The sequence below is a fragment of the Lagopus muta genome, chromosome 4 (assembly GCF_023343835.1).
Source record: "Lagopus muta isolate bLagMut1 chromosome 4, bLagMut1 primary, whole genome shotgun sequence".
Lineage (NCBI taxonomy): Eukaryota > Metazoa > Chordata > Aves > Galliformes > Phasianidae > Lagopus > Lagopus muta.
Window position 1 is genome coordinate 25,821,523 of NC_064436.1, and position 14,682 is coordinate 25,836,204.

The following is a 14,682-nucleotide window of genomic DNA, read 5'->3' on the forward strand; positions in this document are numbered from 1 at the left end:
TTGCTACATCAAATCACAACACAGTTCCCCTATAGTAACATCAAACAATTGCTTTCTGTTTCCCTACTGCATACTTATAAACAACCTTGATCTGTAAATAAGTACTACCCCTTACAGAAATAGTGACACAAGGACAGCAGAAGTTGGGTGGGGGAATACCTGTGGTACCCAAAGAAATACTCCATGCCATATAATGTGATCAGCAGCACAAAAGTAAAGAGAAAGGCACCTGAAATTTAATCCTCCCTGTATCGCACTTCAGTAACTTAATGGCTGAAAGCTTCATCCACACAAGCACAATTTACATCCACCAAGGATCTGGCGCATGAAATTCTTTGTATTTGTGAGCTAGCAAGGCTAAAGGGCAAGTGAGCTGCATTTTACAGTCCCTGTGGGTGTTCAAAACACAGCAGATTAAGAGCTGAGCACCCGCAAAGATGTGGCAAAAGCAAAGGCTGTAAATCTACTGCATTTAAGGACTGCAGAGCAGCACTGACCTCTCTCTCTGCAGGCCCAGCAGAGGGTCCCCAACACATACCTGAGCTCAGCCTGCAGAGCCCTCCCCAAGCCTTGTGAGGATATGTCACATCATCCAGCTGTTGGAGACTGCTTCAGCTGCTTACAGAGATCCAACCTTGCCAGCCCGGGGTCTGTGACAGCTGGAAGCTGCTCCTTCCCAGGTTCCAAGTGTGTGTAAATTCCTCTCTCACTCTGTGGTTTCTGCTGAAGCAGCGGATAACGTGAGCCTGCTTTACTGGAGGGGTGAGATGAAGCAGAGATGGACCGGAAAGCACATGGCAGTAGCTTATGGATATTTACATGGATTTGGCTCTGTCTGTGTTTAAGCATCTTCCTTGCCTAGTTCTCAGAACCCATCAGACCATTCTCTCTCCCACCTCTTGCCCTGCCTCCTCCATTGCTACAGGAATGAACAAAGGTTAATGAAGAGCAGCAGCAGAAGGGGTCCCTGAAGCAGAAGGAGGGGTTCCTGCTGCTCTTGCCTGCACCAGGAGACCTCTGTCTGACACTGAATCAGATACCTGTGGGAGCACTTTGGGCAGTGCTCCCACAACTGCAGCAACAACTTTTGACAGAGAAGATGTATGCAGAAACCAGCACAACTTCACTGCCAACTTCTGTCTTACAGGACTGGTGATACAGTGGCGCAGGCTGTCCAGGGTGGTGGGAGAGTCACCGTCCCTGGAGGTGTTCAGGAACCATGGAGATGTGGCACTGGGGGACATGGTCAGTGGGCATAGTAGGGATGGGTTGGAGCTGGACTTAGTGATCTTGGAGGTCTTCTCCAGCCTTAATGATTCTGTGACTCAAGGCAACACAACTTGGGCTGTCAACACCAAGTCTCACCCTTTGCAAAGAAGGAGAGCAGACACAGTGAGTCCAGGAATTGTACAGTGTGCAGCCATCATCAAGGAGCTGCCTGCTGGAGGATTACCCAAACAAATTCTTTCTCTGCCTTACAGATGTAGCCCACTGGTCTGCCTGCATTCTGCACATCAGTGTATAAATGAATAAATAAAAAGGATAGCATTAAGTAACACAGGAACTCGTGTCCGTGTACTGCTGCATATATTATCCAGATGGAAAATATCTGTCTAGACAAATCTGGGAATTATGCAAGCTCAGAATTCCTGAATAGTCACTGCTTTCCAACACACCAAAACAGTTTGTGATACCTACTGGAAATACATAGCCAAAAACACAGAGGTAGAAAGCCAACCCTCAAGTCCAAAAACTAGGAGTCCTGAATGTCAGCAATGTGTTTGCTTCCATATGAGAATATGGAGATCTGTTAGTGATCTGTGCACAATGGGCCTTTAGTTGCTGTCAGTAATGAGTGATACTATTCCTAGTCTCAGCAAAGCAGAGAAGGTCCCTGATTTTCCAACACAAAGTCTGCACAGGGATATGCAGCACTGTTTTCCACATGAGCAGAGTGACTGAAAAGGAAGATGAAGTTGTGTGCTATCCCAGTGCAAACCTCACAGCGTGCAGCTAAATCAGCCTTGGCCTGGGAGAAGGAAAAAAAAAAAGCATGATGGAAAAATCAAATCTTATGCCAGAAGCGGCTGCTGGCTGGGAGCAGCACTGAGGAACGGATGACTCCGGATGGGATTTTTGCACAACTCTGGGGCTGCAGTGACCCTGTTTGGTCTTCTTGGGAAACAACGCATGGCCACAGCAGGGAGCAATTCAGCATATCCCCTCAAGGGAACAATGCATCTCTGAGTGGGCACCCAAAGGGAAAAAGAATAGAAAGAAAAAGTGGCATGTCTTCATACTGCAAGCCTGCATCCACCCAAGCCATGGGACTTGCTGGGGCTTTACTGCTTACTCTAAAGGAAAGAAGCAAACCCTATCTTGGGTGCATCAAACAAAAATGTAACTTTTGTTCTGTGGAGTTTTGCAAGTTTAAAGCCAAAGCTCTTTGGGGATGGAGGAAAGAAAGAATATGGTGCTGTCGGATCAGTGTTCCCTGCATGGTGTAGGGATAGAAAGGGAACATAACCACTGGGAGGATAAATGATGAAAAACTGCATACATCACTGTTTTGGGGGAGCCTGCATAAATGTTTGTGCTTTGCAAGGCTCAGAGATGCAGCACAGCTCCCCCTGACAGTGTGCCCGACAGCCTGAAAAAGCAGATGTGCCAATTTCCTGTGCTTGATGATGATGGCTCCTAATTACGCCAGAGCTGTGGCAATGTCCTCTCTGATGCATGACTCTTAATTTTGTTTCGTGAAGTCATCTGTGCAACACTCTTCCGGCATACAATCACCAGCAAGCCGTAGTCACGGAGAGCTGCACTTGCATACGCTGCCCTACAGCTCAGTGTTGTGACGGGGCATACTGAAACACCTTGCTTTGATTGGAGCTTGAAGGTCCGGAAGAGAGTTTTGTGGGGGTTTTTGTTGGTAGGGTGTAGCCCACAGCAGCTGGTGGTGGGTCTGTGATTATAAGAGGCAACACCTGAGTCCCCTTTCTTTTTTGCTGGTAATGTGGGGCAGCTGTGGGACAGACCTCCCAGGGCTTGGCTTAATGAGTTTGGCTGCTCCTACACTGTGGGGGTGAGGATGCTGTTGGAGGGACTTGGGCTGTGCTGAGGAAATCTCTATGCATCTATCATAGAGTAACTGTGAACCTGCAATGGTCAAGGCAATGGGCAGCTGGAGGAGATGGATATGATAGGGTTGTGTAGGGTGAAAGAGGAGATTGTGGGCCTTTTCTGGAGGTTTTGTGAATTGCTACTCACAGGTAAGAGTTGGAGTCCAGTGGCATGGAGGTTGAGGAGGAATGAGTGGGGTCTACAGTGTGGGCTCCTGCTCTGTTTTCTGGTCCAAATCTCCCGGTACGGAGTCCTGATCTGATAGGGAAGAGAGAAGCACTGTGGCACGGAGCTCTTGAAGCAACTTGGGAGAGACAGAGTGGGAAGGTTGTGCAGTTGGTATCGTGGGAGACATTTGAGGCTTAGCATATTGGAGTCCAGAGTTTGAATATGAATTGATTATTTATTATATTTTGAGCAGGTGGCTTGTCTGGATTGCATAAGATCAGGCCATGGCTAAGTGGGCAGCACCGGTGCCCACGTGTGCATCAATCCTGTGCCTGTAGCAGTTCCTGTCTGCCAAAGGGTAAGAGTTTGTTGATGGATGGAAGGGAAGTGGTTGTGATCATTTTAACTGGTGTTTAGGTTGGATTTTTTAGTTTTTTTTTTTTACTCTAAACTACCTCTTCTTCAGATTCTCAGCTTCAGAAAAGTCAGCTTGTGCAACATAGTAGGCAGTCCTGCCATACGCTATCTTCTGTAATTGAAGGAGTTATGGGTTTTTCTTCCTACAACTGTGTGGTTAATACATGTGGGAGCAGAGCAATGTTGCCTGGGAATCTAGGCTTCATTCTGAGTGGTGATGTTGGCAGATCAGTAAATGCAATTATCTGCAACAGGCAGGAAGGGCAGAGGTCTTCACCCAGAGACCAGCAAGTGAAGCAGCTGGATCCACGTTTCATGTTCATGGTGTTTTGGCAGCCATTACCCTGTTTACCAAGACCAGCAGGAATCTGTCATCTTGGCTGAGTGTGGCACAACTAGCAACAGTTTGGGGAAATATCTACAGCTGGTATATAGTGATGACTGCAGAAAAAGACCTGGATTATTACACACCCTTCTGATACGGCAATGTTCTAGCATTTGTGTTGAATTCTTCCTCCTGCCATAGGTGAGCCAAGCCAAAGCGGGGAGGTGTGTTACTCCCATAAATGCTGTGTAAACGAGGCAGGGATTAGCTCACCTGGAACTCACATCCTGTGCCAGGGACAGTGCTGAGTCACCTCACAGGCACCTCACCCGGCCGTCAGCCAAGATGCCTCATGGCACAGACACACCACGGTGTGTGTGTCCTGTCTGCTTCCTGCTCCTGCATGCTTGGAAGTACTGCCTTGCTCTTTTGCTTGCCCATTGGGGTTTCCTGCTCTCAAAATTGCAAGAAATCTTGGAGATGGTTGCAACTCCAGGGTCATTTTAAGGGCTTGGGTTTTGGGTGCCTGCAGTCCAAAAGAAATGGAAGAACATCTTTTCAACAACTTCCTTGCTATCTTTCTAACACTCAACCACTCCCTAAGACAAAAACTTGTGCGTGGATCATCATTTCTCTGGGATTTGGCTGGTAGAGGGAAATCCTGTATCCCTACGTGTGTGCAGGGTAGCATTGTCTTGCTGAACTGGACATGTCGTGAATGATCTTCCTGGGTGGTGGGGAGGACTGATGCTTTGTTGCCCAACTGAATAGAGGTGTCAGCTTGTGGATGGATTGGCTTGCATCAGCTGTACACATCCTTATCTGCAGGAAGTAAGGAGTATCTCCGTAAAATCATACTATAAACCGAACCCTCATCACTTCCCTTTTCATGAGCTGCTGGAGCAGAAGGGAAAGACAAAGCCTGAGTCACCCATGAGGAGTCATCACCTCATTACTGACATGATGAGAAATCATATACATCCTGTAAAAAGATGAATAAATCTATGTTCTTCCATCCCAGTTCTCCTGAGACAGGGCTGGATGTGCATGCCGTACCCAGTTCAGCATATGCTGAGGTGGTGCCACACAAGCTGGGTTCTGGTTGTGTGCTAGAAGAGAGTCTAGGAAGGAGCTGTGATGCATCTGTGTGACACAAGAAAGCTGCCTTGCATCCCTGTGGGTCAGTTGGCTGTCCATGGGTTTCTCTGGATTCCCTCGCCTTCTCTAAGGGGGTCAACAGCTAAGGACAGTCCCTGAAACTGCTGTCTTCTTTTGAGGATGTGCTTCTGTGTTGTTTTCTACCTGTGCTATATGTGAAGCAGGCAGGCTCAGATCTCTCTACGTATCACTTAGTTCCTGGGTTTCCCCAAATAAGACACGCTAAAAAAAAAAACAGTTTCTCACCTTTTGTGTTGGGAGAATTGCGAGCACTCAGCATTTTGTAGGAAGTGTTTCACATCTTGCAGGAGGAAACACTTAGTTACTGACTGCAGCTCATCAGCACAGAATGCTGTGATGTGATTTAGAAGCTCATTAGAGACCATAATCATAGCGGCAGATGTTGGTTGAGAGTAAGAACCAACACAATGAAAAATAGGAAGCTTTCTGCTGTGAGGATGGTCAAAATTTGAGGCTTTTTCTTTTCTTTTCTTTTCTTTTTTTTTTTTTTTCCAAAATACTGAAGTTTATGTATGATGTGGAAGTTGCTTTCTAGGTTTGGAAAGGTGGTCAGGGTGGGACTCAGCCCCAGGACCTGTGCCAGGTGTCCCAGCCCTTCACAACCCCACTCATGCATGTGGGAGGGCAGTGGCACCTGCAAGGCTCTGGAATCAAAGCTCTGAGCTGCTAACGTGGCACAGATGATCCCCATAAACTGTGACGACATCGATCTAAGATATGCATTCTCCCACTAAGGTGAATACCAACAAATACAAATTCCATGCACTCGCACAGGGTGTGCAAATGGCTGAGCAGCCGAGGGCTTACATCTCACAGTTGTTGTTCACAGTTCACAGAGATGCTGGACGTGGAATGTGCTTCCAGGTGCAGAGGGATGATGGTATGAGGATACTCTGGGACCTCTCTCGCATAATATGCCAATGTTTCCTGCTGTTAAGTGTGTCACCCCATTAATGTAAAGAACAAATACAAAATACAAGTAGGGAAACTCTGTGGGATGAGGTGGGATGCTCTGTGGGGTTGGTGTCCCAAACCCCCTCCCAGCTGTTATTTCCTGGTGTTCCCCAAATGTTCAGCATCACCTTCCTTGGGATGCTTGCCCTACTCCAGCAGCTGACCCCAAAGCAGTGCAAGCAGTGCCTTTCCCAGGCTTCCTTCCACCATTTGTGCCAAGGGGATGCTGCAGTCGCGTGGCTCTTTGTTCCACTATTAGATGCCTGTATAGATATGCACGCCTCCCACTCCTCCATTTCTCCCCCCCCAAAAAAGGAAAAATCCCCTTCTCCAAGTGCCAATTTAAATGGATGTAGATGGAAAGCATGGAGGAATCGTACAGAGCAGAAAAAAATCTTTAAAACCGAGGGCTGAAGCAAATATAGCTGAGTAGTACACTAGTTACAGAATGAACAGCATATTGTATGTGCTGTGTTAGAGGTATGTTATGAATAACAAAAGCACTGGAGCATTTACATATTTGTTTTCAGAAATCCTGGCAGTTGGATTTCACCATTCTGCGCCTCTTTGCCAGAATCACTAAACAGTGGTACATATGGCTTCTGAAGTACCATATGCCGCGGGAAGCGCGAGCTGATGCCTATACCGATGCGACACAGTATAGTCTTTATTTAGATTTTTTTTGCAGTTTGGAACAAAGAATATTAGATCACGCAAAACATTGTGCAAGCAGCGCGGAGCCGCGCGTGTAATACGTTGAGAAAAGCAAGCTTGGGGGGGGGGGGGGGGGGGAAGGAAGCAATGCTGGTATTGGGAATGGGGATGAGCCACGCACGTGGCTGGTGCCCACGAAAGCAGCAGCACGTCGGGGAACACGAGGAAGGGGCAGCGCTGTGCCACAGTCCCGAGCAGAGGGCGGGGGGGGGGAAGGATGTGGCGATGGGTGGCTGCGGGTGGGAGGCGCTGAGGTCCCCTTGGGCCGCGGACGCAGTTGTCGGCTCTCCTCTCCTGCCCTCCATCGGAGGAAGCGAGCGCTCGCCCTGCAGGATGCTACGCCTGGGACGGGGGGGGGGGAGGAATTGGGGAGAAACGCCGCAAAGCCCGAAAAGTCGTCACCTGCGTGCCGCGACCGCTGCTCGGGGGTTGTCCCCCGACTCTTTGGCTCCCGATCGAAAAGCAGTGAAAGTCTCTATAAACCCGGCAGTACCCTTCCACCCGGGGCCCTCCGCCGCCGCAGCGCTGCCCTTTGGGTGCCTCTTCTTTTGCTCGTGTTACAATTGTCGCATCGCTATAATGCTCCTTTTCTTCCTCCGTCTCCATAGGCACGGAGCGAGGCAGAGGCTGCGGCCGCTATTCAGAGCTGCCGTTTGTCCCGGAGCGGTCCGGACAGCGCGGCCCTTTCTCTGTGGCCGCTGTTCTCCGCTCCCGGAGCAGCAGATGGCTGCGGGCCGGGCGGGCTGTGCTGCTCCGGTGCTGAATACTCGATGGAAAAGGGCTTCATCATGCTTGGGTGGGCAGGGGGACAGCGGGCTGAGATTTATGACGGAGGGAAATCAATCTTGGGGAGTTGTGGGCTCCATCCCTGCTGGAATCCTCCACACCACTCTGTACAATCCTCTGTCTGCCCCTCTGTCTTCACCCCCAGAGGAGAAGGGGAGCCTCTGGGTGCTGGGGTGACACGTTGCAGTGAAAATGGGGTGCGGCCCTGGGCCCCATCTCTTTGCACTGTGCACTTATGGGAAGCCAAAACCAGGTAGTAGTGAATAGAGGGCAGGGAGCTGAGCTGTAGAATGGTGAGGGCTAGGGAGGGACTGCGTGCACCCTTCATCCTTCAGCTCAGTGCTCACAGAAGAGAAAAAACTGCAGTGCTGAGTGCAGACGTGAATATTTGTGAATGATTCCAGGGGTGCCAAGGTGAGGTGGCAGCTCCGGGTCAGGGACACAGGACCGCGGAGCTCAGAGCTTGTTCCATTCTTTGCTTTTGGCCTCACCACCGTTCGGAGGGTGGGTCGGGCCGCCCCGTCGGGGCCGCGGTTCTGCACGCAGAAATTTTCCCGTGGATAACGGACGGGGCTCTAGGAAGACGCTATGGTGAAGTATTCCCAAAGATACCTTCCTCAGCACACAGGAAAACGCGAACCTAAAAGCAGTGGGGAGGGATAAGGGGGGGAGCGAAGATGCCTCGAAATGCCCCAAAACACCCCAAAATTCCGCGCAGTTCTGTTCCGAGCCCGGTGCTGGTGGCCGCCGTGGCAATGCTGCAGCGGTTCGGGCACTACTCCTTCTACGGTGCCCCTTCAAACTGTGGCAAAGAAAAAGGATGATTCAGTTCTCTGCTCCCCGGTGCATGGCAGCGGGTCGGGCACTGCGTGCCAAGCAGCGGGGGCTAAAGATCAGAAAGGGAAAGAATAAAAAAAAGAGAGAAGAAAAATATGTAACGCAAAAACCGTGCACCTCCGAAACATCTGTAAATTGCCGCGTATCGGCAATGTTATAGCAATCCCCGTTGAGGAGCCGCTGGGTTTGTGGAATTAATAAGATAAATGTTGAAAGCACATTACGGGCAGCCCTTAATCCTAATGCAGGGAAAATCGTAATTACGCGGCGGATAAGTGAATGTGAAAGCCCCGCACCCGCCACTCTCTGATTGCACCCAGCGCTCCGCTCCCCTTTGGAAGGGGCTTTGTGCCGCCTTTTGTTTACTTTCGCCTTTTTATTTCCATTTTTTCTTTTTATTTTTTAAATCCATCGCGGGTCCGAAATGACGGCGGTAAGGACTGAAGCGGAGAAAGCTCTCCATGCGGGAGAACCCTTCCGCAGGCACGGAGCGGCCGCATCCCGCATGCATCCCTCATCCTGCATCCAACCCTCATCCCGCATCCATCCCTCACCCCCCCATCCGTCCTTAATCCCGGTGCGCGGGGGCAGCAGCGCCGTCGGGGCCGCCCCGGCGGTGGCTCCGTCCCCGCGGCTGTGGCTCCGTCCCCGCAGCGACTCTGTCGCGGCGGTGGTTCCGTCCCAGCGGTGGCGGCCCCGTTGCCCCCCGGGGGCGGCCGTCGGGTCCCGAAGCTTCGGGGTGTCCCCGCGCGCTGCCAGGTGAGGGCCGTGCGGGCGGACGGGCGGCGAGCGGGCGTCCCCCGAAGGGGTTAAAGGGAGGGGACGTGGGCTGTCACGCGTCATTGGGCAGATTATGTGCGGCAAACAAAAAGTGTGTGTCTGCGTGCCACTCACTCACTGCGCCGCGTCCATCTGCGCGGCGCGGAGCGCACTCGGCCGGGCCATGGAGCGGCGCTGAGCGGGGGGCACGGAGCCGGCGGCCGCCTTTGTGCCAGCGCCGGGCGTGGAGCGCGGCCCCGCCGCCCCCGGTGAGTGGCGGAGGGAACAATGCCCGGAGCCGGCCCCGGACAAAGGGCGGCCACGGGGAGCCGGGGGCTGCGCGGGGCCGGGGGAGAGCGGGAGGCGGCGGGGGGAAAGTTCGGCGGGGGCCGCCTATCGCCGCAGCTTTCGTTTGCGGAGGTCGGCGCGATGGGGCCGGGCAGCTCCGCAACGACGGCGGAGGAGGGGGGGCACAGGGAGCGGCCCCCTCCCGGTTCCCGATCCCGCGGGGGACCGGACACCCTCCGCCGCTCCGCGGGGGGATGTGGCTGTGGTGTCCCCGGGAAGCGGGGCCGGGTCGCTCTGCTCCGGAGCGGGCGGTTCGCGGGGATCCGTTCGGTGGAGGTGGGGAGGGAAGAATTCAGAGGAGCGGGTCGGGAGGAAGAGGGCTCCACGGGAGAACAGCGCAGGGTGGGATCCCGCACCGCCCGACCCCGCGCGGGCAGCGGGGCTGCTCTGCGGAGCGAGTGTCGGGGTAAAAAGAATTACCTCCGCTCTCTGCTTTGAATTACATCTCGGAGGGAAAGTGCTGGATTATGGTAATGCGCAGCCAGACGCTCCCTCTCGGAGCGGGAGGTGGCTGCCGTCAGCCACAATGCCACTCTCCGAGCCCTCCGGGCCGGGCCACGCTCCCCATCCGAACCCGCACAATCCCGGCGGCGGCCGCATCCCCCGCGCGGAGCCCTTTTTTTCCCCACCGCGATGACTTTTTCTCTCATTTTTCCTTCTGATTTACATCTCTGTAAACATCCATCATTTCATTTTTTGTGATTTTTATTTGATTTTTATTTTTTTTCGCAGCGTGATGACTCGCATTTTTCCTTCTGATTTCTACTTCTACAAATAGCTATAATTTCTTTTTTGTGTGTGTGTGTGTGTGGCTTTTTTTTGTGTGTGTGTTTGTTTGTTCTCCCCACCCTCCCCCCGCCCGCAGCCATGGAGGACGCCCCGCGGGGGCCGTGGGACGGGGAGGCCAAAGCGGTGCAGCAGTGCCTGACGGACATTTTCACCAGCGTCTACACCACCTGCGACATCCCGGAGAATGCCATCTTCGGGCCGTGCGTGCTGAGCCACACGTCTCTCTACGACAGCATCGCCTTCATCGCCCTCAAATCCACTGACAAGCGCACCGTGCCCTACATCTTCCGGGTAAGAGCCGCCGACGGGGCGGGCGGAGCGGCCCCACGGCCCCTGGGGAACCTCCGACGGACACTCGGCCCTTTGCAGGTGGACACGTCGGCGGCCAACGGCTCTGCGGAGGGGCTGATGTGGCTGCGGCTGGTGCAGGCAGCCCGCGAGCGGCAGGAGCAGAACCTGGAGGCCTACGTGAAGAGCGGGCAGCTCTTCTACCGCTCCCTGCGCCGCATCGCCAAGGACGAGGAGCTGCTGGTGTGGTACGGCAAGGAGCTCGCCGAGCTGCTGCTACTCGGCCCCGCGCGGGGTCCCGACGGTGGGTGCCCCCAAAATCCCCCCCCCAAAAAAGGGGAAGGGGCCGGGCGGTGGGTGCGGGGTGCCCTTCCCCGACGGCGGCTCTGAACAGCCCGGGGCTGAGCGCGCGTCCCCTTCCCCGTGTCCCGCACAGGGTCGCCGCCGTTCTCCTGCCCTGAGTGCGGACAGCGCTTCCAGTTCGAGCTGCCCTTCGCCGCCCACCTGCGCTTCCGCTGCCCCAAGCGGCTGCACGGAACCAACGGCGGTCCCCCCGACGGCAAGGAGGCAGCCGCCAAGGAGCCAGAGCCCGCCAAGTTCCCCAAGCCGCTTCCTCACCCCTTCCCGGACGGCGGAGCTGGGGGGGCGGCCAAGCCCTCCACGGACTTCCACAACCTGGCCCGGGAGCTGGAGAATCCCCCGCGCCGCCCTGACGTTCCCCCCGAAGGTGCGGGCGGAGGGACCAAGCGACGGTATCCCGAGGAGGAGGCTCGGAGCCGCTTCCCGACGGAGCGCCCGGGGCTGCCGGCGGCCCCCAAGGAGGAGCCGGTGTGCGCCCCGCAGCAGCAGTTCCGCGCCGCCGGTTCCTACTGCGGCCCCGAGGAGAGCGGTCGCCTTTTCGCGCCTCCCAGCCCCGAGACGGGCGAGGCAAAGCGCAGCGCCTTCGTCGAGGTGAAGAAGGCGGCGCGCGGCCCCGAGCCCGACGCAGCCCCCGAGGACGGCCCAGAGCGCTCCTCGCCCGCGGCCCCGACGGCGGGCGGCGGGGGGGAGCCGGCGCTGTGCCCCCGCTCCGGAGGAGGCGGTGGAAACGGGGCGGCGACGCGGGGTAGCGCGTTCAGCTCGGTGCCGCAGCTCGGGGCGGCGGGAGCCGTCGGGGCGGAGGAGCGGAAAAGCGCGTTCTCGCAGCCCGCCCGCTGCTTCCCGCCGCTGCCGCTCGGCCCCAAGCTGGGCGCTCTGGGAGAACCGTGCCCCGACGGCCCCTCCGCCGGCCGCCTGTACGCCGCAGAGCTGGCCGCCAAGGAGGGAGCGGGCGGCGGGGCGGGAGCCAAGCAGAGCCCCTTCCTCTACGCTACCGCCTTCTGGCCCAAGAGCTCCGCGGCCGCGGTGGGGCCCCTCCAGCTGCAGCTGCCGTCCGCGCTGACGCTGCTGCCGCCGTCGTTCGCGTCGCTGTGCCTCCCGGCGCAGAACTGGTGCGCCAAGTGCAACGCGTCTTTCCGCATGACGTCGGACCTGGTGTACCACATGCGCTCGCACCACAAGAAGGAGTACGCGCTGGAGCCGCTGGTGAAGCGGCGTCGCGAGGAGAAGCTCAAGTGCCCCATCTGCAACGAGTCCTTCCGCGAGCGGCACCACCTCTCCCGCCACATGACCTCGCACAACTAGCGGCGGGGAGGCAGGGGGGAAAGGGGTGAGGGGACGGGGGGAAAAATTGGAGAGCAATGCAGAAAAGGAAGAGAACGGAGAGAATTTGAGAAGGGGAAAATGGAGAAAACGGAGGAAAAAAAAAAAAAAAAGAGAGAAAAATTGAGAAAACGGTGAAAATGGAGAAAAGGAAAAGATTGAGAAAATTGGGGAAAAAACGGAAGAAAACGGAGAGAAAAGAAATTTGGGAGCATTTGAAAATACGGACCAATAAAATAAAAAAATAAATAAAAAAGAGAGAGAGAGAGAGAAATGGACAAGAGTGAGAAAATGGACCAAAGGGATAGAGTTGAGAGAAGTGAGAAAACGGAGGAAAATGGGGAAAACGGGGAGGAATTCAGAAAATAGAGTAAAACAGAGAAAATGGAAAGAATGGAAAAAAATGGAGAAACACGGATAAAAGATCGGAAAAAAATGCAGAAAACTGATAAAATGGAAAAATGGAGAAAAATGGGAGAAAAGTGGAGAATATAAAGAGAAAGGAAATAACGAAGAAAAATGGATGTAAGTGACGAAGAAAGAAAAAATGAGAAAAAGACACCGAGGAAATGGAGGAAATGAGAGAATTTGAGGAAATTGAGAAAAACAGAAAAAAGAAAAAATGGAGAAAATGGAGAAAAAATAAAAGAGAAAAATGGACTCAAAAGGCAAAAAGAGGACGAAGATTATAAAGAGAGAAAAAAGAAAAACGGCAGAAGAAGCGAAGAAGGGAAAAGAGAAAAGGCGGAAAAAAAAAGGAAAAAAAAAAAACAACCGGGAAAAAGAAAAAAAAAAAAAAGGAAAGCAAATGACTTAAAGTACATTTTTTGAAATGTCATATATTGCAACATATTGATGCATTTGTCATACGTTTCTACTTAAATTATGAAGCACTTATGGTTTAGATGTAAGAATAATTCTATGTCAGGGTAAAGGTTTTATTTTAGATACGGAGCTCCGGGCGGGGCTGCGGCGGCGGCGGACGGCGGACGGCGGACGGGACCCCCCCAACCCTCCCCGCTCCGGGGCTCCGAGCTCCGAACTGGGGGCTCCGCGCTCCGTTCCCGCCCGCCCCGTCCCCGCCGCCCGCCCGCGTGTGACATGTGCCCGTGAATGATGGAGTCTCGGTAGTTTCGTGTTTCTTTTCATGCCCCCGCCCGACCCGGCCCGCCCAACCCCCCGAAAAGATTTATTAAACTTTATAGTCTATCTGGGTGCGCTGGGTGCTTTGACAATAAATGATTTATTTTCTGCAACGCAGCCGCAGTTACTCCGTGGGGCCGCGGGGACGGCCCGTCCGCGCCCCCCGCCTCGCTCCGCGCCCCTCCGCACCTCCGTCCCTTTCCCTTTTCTCCATTCCTCCCTTTATTCTTTCGCCCTCCCTTCCCTCCTTCTTTTCTTCCTCCTTCTTTCTTTCTCTTTTATTTTCCTTTCCCTTTTCGGTCTTTTCTACTCTGTTCCCGCACTCCTTTTTCGATTCCCTTTTCCCTTTCCCTTTTCCATCTTTCCCTTTCTCCTTTTTCCCCGATCTCCTTTTTACTTCTTCCCGTTTTCCACTTTTTCCTTTTTCCTTTCCCTTTCTCCTTTTCCTTTTCCCTTTCTGTTCCCCCCTTTCCCATTTTCCCATTGTATTTTCCCCCTTCCTTTCTCCCTTCCCTTTCCCCCGACTTTTCTCTTTCAATTTCTCCCCCTTTTTTCCCCACTTTTCCCATTCCCTTTTCCCATTCAATTTTATTTCTTTTTCGCATTTCCCATTGCCTTTTTCCATTCAATTTTCCTTCCCCCCCACCCCGCTTTTTGTATTCCATTTTCCCTCTCAATTTTCCTTTCCTTTTGCTTTTCCCACTCCTTTTTCCCACCCCATTATCCTTTTTTTTTTTCGTTTTCCCCATTTCCTTTTCCCATTCATTTTTTTTCCTTTTCCTTCCCACCTCCTTTCCCATTCTTCTCTCCCACTTCCTTTTCCCATTCCTTTTCCCCCTTTACCTCTTCCATTTCTTTTCCCATTCCCTTCTTCCATTTTCTTCTCCCATTCCCTTTCCCCTTTACCTATTCCATTTGTTTATTTGTTTGTTTTTCCATTCCCCTTTCCTTTTTCAATTTTCCCTTCTCCCATTCCCCTTCCCCTCACCATACCCCATTCCCGACACAGTGCCACTCCCTGGCCGATGCCACCTGAAGCCCCGCAGCGCTCCCGGTCCCACGCACGGTTCGAGTGGCGCTGGGGCTCAGCCCCCGGATGCGGCCTTGCCCGCGTCTTTGGGGGAAGAGGGGAGGCTGGGACCCACACCGTGCCCCTATCACCAGCCCCGAGA

At 53.6% G+C, this 14,682-nt stretch overlaps 1 protein-coding gene across 1 annotated transcript; it reads left to right on the forward strand.

Moving 5' to 3' along the window:
* The first annotated feature begins 9,414 nt into the window (after nt 1-9,414).
* PRDM8 (PR/SET domain 8) lies at nt 9,415-12,490 on the forward strand. Its single transcript, XM_048942500.1, has 4 exons — nt 9,415-9,531; nt 10,476-10,690; nt 10,769-10,991; nt 11,124-12,490. Exons 2-4 carry the CDS (start codon nt 10,478-10,480, stop codon nt 12,347-12,349), a joined length of 1,662 nt encoding a protein of 553 aa, XP_048798457.1. The 5' UTR covers nt 9,415-9,531; nt 10,476-10,477; the 3' UTR covers nt 12,350-12,490.
* The last annotated feature ends 2,192 nt before the right edge of the window (nt 12,491-14,682 follow it).

Coding starts and splice junctions, on each gene's coding strand:
- PRDM8 (XM_048942500.1), top strand. CDS start 10,478: ATGGAGGACGCCCCGCGGGGGCCGTGGGACGGGGAGGCCAAAGCGGTG. Junction 10,691..10,768: donor CCGTGCCCTACATCTTCCGG/GTAAGAGCCGCC, acceptor GGCCCTTTGCAG/GTGGACACGTCGGCGGCCAA. Junction 10,992..11,123: donor CCCCGCGCGGGGTCCCGACG/GTGGGTGCCCCC, acceptor TGTCCCGCACAG/GGTCGCCGCCGTTCTCCTGC.